The 11,533-nt window shown below is 45.0% G+C and overlaps 1 protein-coding gene across 1 annotated transcript; it reads left to right on the top strand.

Annotated features, from left to right (window-relative positions):
• Positions 1 to 8,599: 8,599 nt before the first annotated feature.
• On the top strand, positions 8,600 to 11,191 carry LOC136547412 (zinc finger protein CONSTANS-LIKE 13-like). Its single transcript, XM_066539363.1, has 4 exons — positions 8,600 to 9,336; positions 9,476 to 9,709; positions 10,394 to 10,770; positions 10,852 to 11,191. The coding sequence occupies exons 1-4, from the start codon at positions 8,809 to 8,811 to the stop codon at positions 10,943 to 10,945; spliced, it is 1,233 nt and encodes a 410-aa protein (XP_066395460.1). The 5' UTR covers positions 8,600 to 8,808; the 3' UTR covers positions 10,946 to 11,191.
• The last annotated feature ends 342 nt before the right edge of the window (positions 11,192 to 11,533 follow it).

Below are 11,533 nucleotides of genomic sequence, written 5' to 3'. Positions count from 1 at the left end.
CCATTCTTCAATTGCTTAATTTGAAGACCAAGGAAGTAACTTAACTCTCCAATCATGGACATCTCAAACTCATTAGCCATCATCTTTCCAAACTCATCACAAAAATCTTGATTGGTTGATCCAAATATGATGTTATCTACATAGATTTGCAACACAAATAAATCTTTTCCAATCTTCTTGATGAAAAGAGTGGTGTCAACCTTGCCCACTATGAACCCTTTAGAGAGTAAGAAGTCCCTCAATCTCTCATACCATGCTCTAGGTGCTTGCTTCAAGCCATACAATGTCTTCTTCAACTTGTACACATGGTCGGGCTTCTTATCATCTTCAAAACCGGGAGGTTGCTCAACATATACTTCTTCATTGATGTAACCATTGAGAAATGCACTCTTAACATCCATTTGATAGAGCTTGATGTTGTGGGCACAAGCTTAGGCTAGCAAGATTCTTATTGCTTCCAATCTAGCAACCGGGGCATATATTTCTCCAAAGTCAAGACTTTCAACTTGTGTATAGCCTTGTGCTACCAATCTTGCTTTATTCCTTACTACTATCCTATCTTGATCTTGCTTGTTTCTAAAGACCCATTTAGTTCCAATCACATTGTGTCCCTTTGGTCTCTCTACCAATTCCCATACTTGATTTCTTGTGAAGTTATTCAATTCTTCATGCATAGCATTCACCCAATCAACATCCTTCAGTGCTTCATCTATCTTCTTTGGTTCAATGGATGACACAAATGAGAAATGCTCACAAAATAAAGTCAATCTTGATCTAGTTTGCACACCTCTTGAAATATCACCAATGATAGTGTCCAATGGATGATCCCTTGCAATATTGGTTGGTTGGAGGATTGAAACTTGATTTCTTGCACTTGCTTGATCATTGGGTTGAGATGATGTACTAGCCACTTGATCTTGTTCATTATCATGAGAGTCACTTGTACTAACTTGATTTGTATCATCTTGCACATTTGAGTTAGAGAGCACTTGCACTTGATCATCTTCATTATCATTCACTTGCCTAGGCCTCAATTCACCAACATCCATGTTCTTCATAGCATTTGAAAGTTGAATGCCTCTAATATCTTCCAAGTTCTCATTCTCTACTTGTGAACCCTTGGTTTTATCAAATTCAACATCATGAACTTACTCAAGAGTGCCACTATCTAAATTCCAAACTCTATATGCTTTGTTTGTAGTGGAATAACCAAGTAGGAATCCTTCATCACATTTCTTGTCAAACTTGCCCAATCTAGTGCCTTTCTTTAAGATATAGCATTTGCAACCAAAGACCCAAAAATATACAATGTTTGGCTTTCTATCATTCAAGAGCCCATATGGTGTCTTCTCTTTCAATGGGTGACAATAGAGGTGGTTGCTACAATAACAAGCCGTGTTGATAGCTTTGGCCCAAAAAGATTGACTCACATTATACTCACTAAGCATAGACCTTGCTATATCAATGAGTGTTATATTCTTCCTCTCAACAAGGCCATTTGATTGTGGAGTGTACTTGGCTAAGAATTAATGTCTAATTCCAAATTCATCACACAACTCATCAATTCTAGTGTTTTTGAACTCACTACCATTGTCACTTCTAACTCTCTTGATGGTTGTTTCAAACTCATTGTGAATGCCCTTAACAAATAATTTGAATGTTGCAAATACATCACTTTTGTCCACTAGAAAGAATACCCAAGTGTATCTAGTGTAATCATCCACTATCACAAAGCCATATTTGTTTTCACCAATGCTAGTGTATTGAGTTGGCCCAAACAAATCCATGTGCAATAACTCAAATGATTTACTAGTGCTCATCATGCTTTTCTTAGGATGGGTGTTTTCAATTTGTTTGCCGGCTTGACAAGAGCTACAAAGCTTATCCTTTTCAAACACAACATCTTTCAAGCCTCTAACCAAGTCATGCTTAACCAATCTATTCAAATGTTTTATTCCAACATGACCAAGCCTTCTATGCCATAACCAATCCATGCTAGACTTAGTGAACAAGCATGTAGATAATTTAGCTTCACTAGTATTAAAATCAACCAAGTATAGATTCTCATATCTAAAGCCTTTAAAGATTAAATTAGAGCCATCTACACTTATGATCTCTACATCATCTATCCCAAATATGTATTTGAATCCAAGATCACACAATTGAGCCACAGATAGCAAATTGAAGTTCAAGTTCTCTACTAGCAACACATTGGATATGCTCATGTCATTGGATATTACAATCTTACCAAGCCTTTTGACCTTGCCTTTGCCATTGTCACCAAATGTGATACTATCATAACCATCGTTGCCATTGGTGTTGATTGAGTTGAACATTCTTACATCACCGGTCATGTGTTTAGTACACCCACTATCAAGAACCCAATGCCTTCCTCCGGCTTTGTAATTGACCTATAAAAGAAGATCAATTATTTTTAGGTACCCAAACTTGCTTGGGTCCTTGAAGGTTAGTCACTAAGCTCTTTGGTACCCAAATGGCTTTCTTCTTTGAGCCCATCCATGGTTTACCAATGAACTTAGCCTTCACACCGTTTGTACCCCTAGTAAGCATGTAGAAAGAATCAAACTTAATGGAGGATACATTAGCATTTTTGCTCTTGTTTTTGCATTCATGCTCTTTATGACCAACTTGCTTGCAACTAGTGCAAAACCGACCATTGTTCTTCACAAAACTAGTCTTGTGAGGAGCAAAGGTCGTCTTGCCTTTCTTGGGGGTATAGCCCAATCCCTCTTTATAGAGAGAAGCTCTTTGACTACCCAAGCACATAAGCAAGCGGTCCTCATCACCATAGGCCTTGGCCAAGGTGTGAGTGAGCTTATTGACCTCCTTCTTGAGGTTCTCATTCTCAAACATTAGAACGGCATCACAAGTGAGACCATTACTACTAGATGAGGTGTAAGTAGAAGTACTACAAGAAGGGTTAGCGGGAGGAACAATGATAGGCATAGATAATGATTTATCAATTATATCACAAGTTAAGCCTACATTGCAAGTTTTAACATGCTTCCTTTTATTTTGCTCATCAAGCAAAGAGGAATGAGTTTTTCAAGCTTTTTGTGAGCTTTCCCAAGCTTCTTATGGGCTTCCTCTAGCCCCTCATGAGTTGGTTTGAGCTCATCAAGGGCTTGCTTAAGGGCTTTTACCTCCTTATTCAAGCTCTTGCATTCCCTTCTCTTAATGTCAAAGTGTTCTTTAGCATCTTATAGCATGTCAAATAGTTTATCCTTAGTAGGTTCATCATCATCACTATCACTTTCATTTTTATTTTCATTTTCATTATCATGTTCCTCATCACTTCCATCATCACAAATTTATACCTTAGTGGCCTTAGCCATGAAGCACGATGGAGTGTCGAAGAGAGAAGGCTTCTCATTGATTGCAATGCTCGCAAGTACCTTCTTCTTGGTGGTCTTGTCATCATCACTATCATCATCATCACTTGAGGAAGCATCACTATCCCAAGTGACCACATATGAACCACCCTTCTTCTCTTTCTTTTCCTTCTTGTTTTTTTTTGTTGTCATTATCATTGTCGCTATTGTATGGACATTGAGCAATAAGATGATCTTTGCTTCCACATTTGAAGCACCTTCTTGACTCTTCCTTATTCTTGGATGAAGATTTCTTTCTTCTAGCACGGTACCATTTCTTCATCATGAACTTGCCAAATTTCTTGACAAAGAGTGCCATCTTCTCATCATCATCATCATCCCATGAGCCATCATCTTCGCTTGATGTTTCTTGCTTTGCCTTGCCCTTGGATGATGTGGCCTTGAATGCCACGCTCTTCTTTTTCTCATCCTTCTTCTCATCTTTCTTCCTCTTCTTTTCTTCTTTCTCATCATCATCTCTATATATATCATCGGTCATTATATCTCCCAACACTTGGTTTGGTGACATGGTGTTCAAACCACTCCTTACTAGAATAGTGACCAATGTGCCAAATCTTGAAGGCAAGCATCTCAAGAACTTGTGAGAGAAGTCCTTGTCCTTCACCTCTTCTCTAAGTGCTTTGAGATCATTGACAAACACTTGAAGCCTATGAAACATCTCCGGCACACTCTCATCCTCCTTCATCTTGAAGCTTGCAAACTTCTCTTTGAGAATGTATGTCTTTGCACCCTTCACGGCTTGAATGCCCTCAAATGATTCTTCCACCTTCTTTCAAGCCTCATGAGCCATCTCAATATTCTTGATTTGCTCAAATGTTCTCTCATCAATTGCATCATAAATGGCACTTAGAGCAATGTCATTGTTTTAGAGAAGCACTTCTTCGGTCGCGGTGGGATTCTCCGGATCATCAATCTCAATTTTGGTTTCTACCATCTTCCACACTTTTCTATTGATTGACTTGATATATATGATCATCTTTGACTTCCAATAAGGATAATTTGTGCCATCAAATTGGGGTGGCTTCTTTGTGTCGTTGATTTCAGCCATTTTTACACCAAAGGTTGTTAAGCCTCAAATCACGGTGACCTCGGCTCTGATACCACTTGAAAGTTCCTAATGGCTAGAGGGGGGGTGAATAGCCTATTAAAAAAATTCTACAACAACACTTAATAAACCGGTTAGACAATTATGAGGCGAAGCAAGTGTTGCGCTAGCCTACTAAAAAGCAAGCCACCTACCACAATTCTAGTTTATATAGTTTCTATCCACATAATAGCTATGACACTACACTAAGTTAGTATGCTCTCAAAAGCTAACTAAAGAGTCACACTAACCAAACTAACAAGCTCTCACAACTAGCTACACTAAAGAGCTTGACAACTAGTTTGCGGTAATGTAATGAGAGTGAGCAAGAAGGTTATACCGCCGTGTCGAGGAAGGAGCCAATCAATCACAAGAATGAATAACAATGAAGACCAATCACCTCGAAATCAAATGATGACACAATGATTTTTACCGAGGTTCACTTGCTTGCCGGCAAGCTAGTTCTCGTTGTGGCGATTCACTCACTAGGAGGTTTACGCGCTAATTGGCATCACACGCCAAACCCTCAATAGGGTGCCGCACAACCAACACAAGATGAGGATCACACAAGCCACGAGCAATCCACTAGAGTACCTTTTGGCTCTCCGCCGGGAAAAGGTCAAGAACCCCTCACAATCACCACGATCGGAGCCGGAGACAATCACCAACCTCCGCTCGATGATCCTCGCTGCTCCAAGCCATCTAGGTGGCGACAACCACCAAGAGTAATAAGCAAATCCTGCAGCAAAACACGAACACCAAATGCCTCTAGATGGAAACACTCAAGCAATGCACTTGGATTCTCTCCTAATCTCACAAAGATGATGAATCAATGATGGAGATGAGTGGGAGGGCTTTGGCTAAGCTCACAAGGTTGCTATATCAATACAAATGGCCAAGCGTGTGAGCTTAAGCTAGCCATGGGGCTTAAATAGAAGCCCCCATGAAATAGAGCCGTTGTATCCCTTCACTGGGCACAACACGGGGTGATCGAACGCTCCGGTCATATCGAACGGATGCTGGACCTCAGCGTCCAGTCACGCGATGCGTGCCATGTGTCCCCTCTTCAAATGTTGATCGCCCGATCTTAATGGTCAAGTGACGACCGGACGCAGCAGCTCAAAGTGACCGGACGCTGGACCTTAGCGTCCGGTCGTTTCCAGTAAGCATCCAGAAATGATTTTTCACGACCGGACGCGTTCGGTCATGTTTGACCGGACACCCAGCGTCCGGTCACTCGGCGACTCCTCTGTGTGCGACCATGTCAGTGTGACCGAACGCAGCCAGCCAGCGTCCGGTCGTTTCAGCGCCAGCGTCCGGTCGATGACCGATGCTGCGCTTTTTCTACTGCTACTGACCGGACACGCTGGTCCTTTAGAGACCAGCATCCGGTCACTTACAGTGACCTCCATCTTTTCTGTCTAGGGCGTCGGTGAAGTTACTAACCCTTGCTCAAATGTGCCAACCACCAAGTGTATCACCTTGTGCACATGTGTTAGCATATTTTCACAAACATTTTTAAGGGTGTTAGCACTCCACTAGATCCTAAATGCATATGCAATGAGTTAGAGCATCTAGTGGCACTTTGATAACTGCATTCTGATACGAGTTTCACCTCTCTTAATAGTACGGCTATCGAACCTAAATATGATCACACTCTCTAAGTGTCTTAATCACCAAAACAAAATAGCTCCTACTATTTATACCTTTGTCTTGAGCTTTTTGTTTTTCTCTTTCTTCCAAGCACTTGATCATCACCATGGCATCACCATCATCATGTCATGATCTTTATTTGCTTCACCACTTGGAATGTGCTACCTATCTCATGATCGCTTGATAAACTAGGTTAGCACTTAGGGTTTTATCAATTCACCAAAACCAAACTAGAGCTTTCACGGTGCCTCCATCTCTCCCCTCGGCGGTGCCACTCCCTCCCTCTCCCGAGACCCAGCAACGGCAGCGCCTTCCCACCCACTCCTGAGCCCCGAGCCCCGGCGGCGGCGGCGGTGCCTCCCTCTCTCCCCTCCTCGGCGGCCTATGGGGCCTCCTGCGGCGGGGACGCCCTCCACCACCCTCCAGGCAGCGGCGGCGGCACCCCTCTCCCTTAGATTCAGCGCCTCTCCTCCCCCCCACACCGTATCTAGTGGTGTAGCGGCTGGATCTGGCCACCAGTGCTCCCCCGGCGACGGATCTGGTTCTGGAGGCGCGGATCCTGTGGTGGTGCGACCGGTTCCGGTGGCGGGTGCAACAACACTGGTGACGGCGTGTGGATGGACTCGGCGAGCCCGTGGATGGGCTCCTTGGGCTTGTTCATGGACTTTCTTTTTTTTATTTGATTTATCGAGGCGGGCATTTCAACCGCCTCGATAAAGATTTATTTACCGTGACCTTTCGGTCAAGGCGTTTGTAATGTCCGCCTCGGTTAAGTTTTGCGTAGTAGTGTCTGCTATTTAGAGTTAGGATGAGTTAAGAAGTTGATCTTTGATGTTCTATTTAGGATAGTGTTCTGTCATCCTCACATCTTCCCTCTATGCTTTGCACATGATGTCTTGCACTCTTTGTTACCGGGCAACAATGGTAAAAGTTTTATTTAAGTAACCCGACTGTTGTTAGCCCTCCTGTTAAGATCACGTGTGACTAATTTTTACTAGCAGCTAATAATTAGAGGATGTTTGGTTGCTAGCCACGTTTTATTTTAGACAAGTTTGACTAGATTATTAAATGTTTGGTTAACAACTAAACTTAGACAAAACAAATAGACTTCACGTGTATAGAGTAAGAAAATGGAGTACTTCCTTCGTCCAGAAAAAAATACAATTCTAGCACAGTATCATGATTTTGTATCTTAAGTTCGATCAATTTTAGATAAAAAAAGTATTAATATTTATGATATCAAATAAATATTATTACATTAATTATGAAATATATTTTTACAATAAATTATTTTGGAGCTATAAATATAAATAGTATTTACTATAAATTTGGTCAAACGTGAACTATTTTTACTGACACGTAACATACAGTTTGGTTCTTTTTCGGATAGAGGGAGTAAGATTTTCTGAGATGCGATAAAAGGAAACTTTAAATTTTCTAGCCACGCTTGTCTAATAAATTTAGTTGGTATCAAACGGCCTGGTAGGTTGTATTGTACCTCCCCCAACTCTCCTCTCTACCGCGGCGCGCCTATTAAAGGAAAAAGTCTACTTAATCCCCACCTTTCATACTTGGTCTACTTCACCCCCCAACTATGAAACCGTCTGTTTTACCCCCTGAACTTTCTAAAACCGTTTATTTTACCCTCTGGGCGGTTTTCAGCGGCGGTTTTGCTACAGTGCCGGTGGTTTTGAATTTTCTTTTTTTTTTATTTATTTTCGGTGAATTTTTGAAAAATCATAGTAAATCATAGAAAAATCATAAAATGAAAAATCTAATTTTATTGGACTCCACATGAGTAGATCTACACAGTGAATATATAATACGGTATGCTTTAGTACAAATTTTTTTTGTAGCTTTAGATTAATTGGAAAATCCAATTTTGTCTGTAATTAATTAGAATTTATCTATAACTAAGTTATACATAGTCCAATAAGTACGAAATTTTTACTATAGTTCAAGCATACAATAATTAACGTACCATAAAAATTTCACCACAATTAGACCATAGAAGCTGCAGCTATGAATTATTCCAATTAATTACAGACAAAATTAGATTTTCCAATTAATCTAAGGTTACAGTAAAAAAATTGTACTAAAGCATACCGTACTATATATTCGCTATATAGATCTACTCATGTGGAGTCCAACAAAATTAGATTATTTATTTTATGATTTTTCTATGATTTACTGTGATTTTTCAAAGATTCACCGAAAATAAAAAAAAGAAAATTCAAACCCACTGTTACGGTAGCAAAACCGCTGTCAAAAACCGTCCGGGGGTAAGATAGACGGTTTTGAAAAATTCAGGGAGTAAAACAGACGGTTTCATAGTTTAGGGGTGAAGTAGACCATGTATAAAAGGTGGGGGGTTAAGTAGACTTTTTCCGCCTATTAAATGTTTGTAGTTTTGCTGGACATGCCTCCATCAATCATAGAGGCCTTGCACTCCACCGTCGGGCGACAAGCGACTACAAGAGTCATGTGAAGAGAGTAGCGACGAGTGAGGACTGAGGGTGATCGTGCGAGCTGTAACGTCTCGATCGTCATCTCTCCTTTTGCGCTATAAATCCCGTGCCTCCTCACTGCAAATAGCGCTGGCATTCCTCCTGTCAACCAGGTTCCCGCGGGTCTTGTGTCTTGTCGCAAGTGGAAGCCATGTCGTCCGCCGCGGACGCAGCCAGTGGCAAGGAGGCGCCGGCGTGCGAATCCTGCACGAGGCTGCCGGCGGTGGTGTACTGCCGGGCCGACTCCGCGAGGCTGTGCCTGCCGTGCGACCGCCACGTGCACGGCGCCAACGCCGTGTCCACCCGCCACGTCCGGGCGCCGCTCTGCGCCGGCTGCCGCGCCACCACCGCCACCGCCGCCGCCGGCGGCAGCTTCCTCTGCGCCAACTGCCACTTTGGGTCGGAGGAGGAGGGACGGCACCGGGATGGCGGCGACCCGCAGCCGCTCCACCACGACCGGGGCGCGGTGGAAGGGTACGCCGGGTGCCCCTCGATCGCCGAGCTCGCGGCCATCCTCGGCGTCGCCGGGTACGACGAGAAGGCGGCGGCGGCCGGGGACGGCGGGTGGTGGCCCGCCTCCGCCTGGGAGGAGCCCCAGGTGCTCCGCTTGGAGGACGTGATCGTTCCCACCACCTCTTGCCATGGCCCCCAGCCGCTCCTCACGCCGCCGTCCCCAAAGGTACGGTGCTGCTGCTGCTGCTGGCCTGCTAGAACAGCGACTGCTCACTATCGGACAAAACACAAACAAAAAAAACTCTTTTTCCTCTTCTCTAATGGTTGTCTTGATGTGGTGACTGCCTGACTGGGAAACGAGCTAGAACCGGAGCTCCGGCGGTGAGATGGCTGACGAGGTTGTCCGGCAGCTGGGGGAGCTCGCCAAGTTGGAGGCGGCGGTGGCGACGGCTTTCGCGGAGATGGAGCCGGCTGACGGCGAGCAGCTGCATCCATGGGCGTCGCCGGAGCTTGCCATTGGACACGCCAACTTCGGGGCTCTCGACGCTGACGCCGCCTGGCGTGATGCAGCAACCATCGCAGCAGTGCCTTCCACTGAGGTGTTCACTGTTCAGTCACTTCTCTACGTACTGCTAACTCTGATTTAACCCAAACTAAAGCCAAATGGATCCCATCAACATTGCAATTTTGTCGTTGTTCGGCTATACTCCTATATAAGAAAAAAAAAAGTGAATTGTTTCTTGAGTTTCCTTTTGATCATGTAAGATTATGTCTGAAATTTTCTAAAAAATCAAACACCTGAAATGTGCAATTCTCCATTTTAGCCCTTGTTTAGTTCCACCCCAACTTCCAAAAAGTTGCTACAGTACCTGTCACATCGAATGTTTACGGCCCGTGCATGGAGCATTAAATGTAGACGAAAAGAAAAACTAATTGCACAGTTTGGTGGGAAATTGCGAGACGAACGTTTTGAGCCTAATTAGTCCATGTTTGAACACTATTTGCCAAATAAAAACGGACGTACTACAGTAGCTCCAAAATCCAAATTCCTACCACTAAACAAGGGCTTAAAACCACTATGAAAGTTGCAAAGCAGCGACGTAAACAGTGACCATTCTGGGACATACTGTGCCCGTTGCCATCAACTTAACTGCGTGGTCTATGAACTCTGGTTTTAATGTGAGTTGCCGACAAACCCTTTCAGTACAACGTTGCCATTGCAAACGGAAAGAAGCAGCTTGATCAGCCGTCTCCTCAGTTGCAATAGTTTCGTTTGGTCACAGGAGCAGGAAGCGTGGATCGCGGCCGGCTGCGACGTCGACGCGTGCCGGGCGGAGGAGGTGGAGCAGGCGCGCGAGCTCGCTGCTCCGGCGCCGGCGCCGGCCGAGCCGTGCCTGTCCTCGTTCGTGGAGATGTCAGAGATCTGCCCCACCAGCGTCGTCACCCTCAGCCACGGCGGGGTTGGCGGCGGCGGCACCGCCGACGTCGACAACAGCGGCAAGACAGACGCGGAGACAGCCCCGCGGCCGCAGCTGGCCACGACGGCGCCGGCGCTGCTGGTGCCGGAGCTGGTGATGGAGAAGAAGGGCGGCTACGACGTGGCCTACCCCGACCGCGGCACGGTGATCTCGCGCTACAAGGAGAAGCGGAAGAACAGGAGGTGAGCGATCGAGCCGTCGTCGTAGCCACGCGTGTCGGCACCTTTCTCATGCATGTCGCTCGCTGCTCTCGCACGTTGCAGGTTCGACAAGCAGATCCGGTACGAATCGCGCAAGGCCCGCGCCGACGGCCGGATGCGGATCAAGGGGCGGTTCGCCAAGTCCGGCGAGGTCTGAGACGCACGCATGCGGCGCTCCCTCGACCGGTCGTCGTCGACGGCAACGAACGAACTAGCTAGTGACCGGCCGGAGCAGGGGACCGCGACACAGCTAGCGCGGCATGTGTTTCTCGTGGGTTGTTTGGTTGGTGTCGCAGCTCGCTCTGCTCGCACGTGTTGTTGCCGCCGGCCGCCGGTCACGAGGACGAACTGTGCTTCCGTGCAGCAGAACTCAATAAATAAATCAACTACTCGTACTGTGCTAGTCTACTGTACGTTGAATGGAGCCCATCTGTGCTTCCTCTTGTGCAGGTACTATGCACACCCCTTTAATTCAATTCAACACGGCTCCACCACCAAGTTTCATCTCGATTTCAAGTGTGTTAGGAAGGGGGCATTTACATATTTACCGTTACCGGTCGATATGCACGTGCGACACGCATGTGCCTAACCAAAATATAATATAGTGATTTTCAATTTCAAACAAAGGTACATGTAGCACTGGTACAGGAGATCAGTTATTGAGTTCATCAGATCCATGGATTTGGTAAACATGTGCAGTAAAAAAAAACAGCCACAAGTGTCAATCTTCGCAAGCTGATGCAAT

Source organism: Miscanthus floridulus, chromosome 3 (assembly GCF_019320115.1).
Source record: "Miscanthus floridulus cultivar M001 chromosome 3, ASM1932011v1, whole genome shotgun sequence".
Lineage (NCBI taxonomy): Eukaryota > Viridiplantae > Streptophyta > Magnoliopsida > Poales > Poaceae > Miscanthus > Miscanthus floridulus.
The sequence above is the reverse complement of the archived record's forward strand: the minus strand, read 5'-3'. Positions and strand labels throughout refer to the sequence as shown.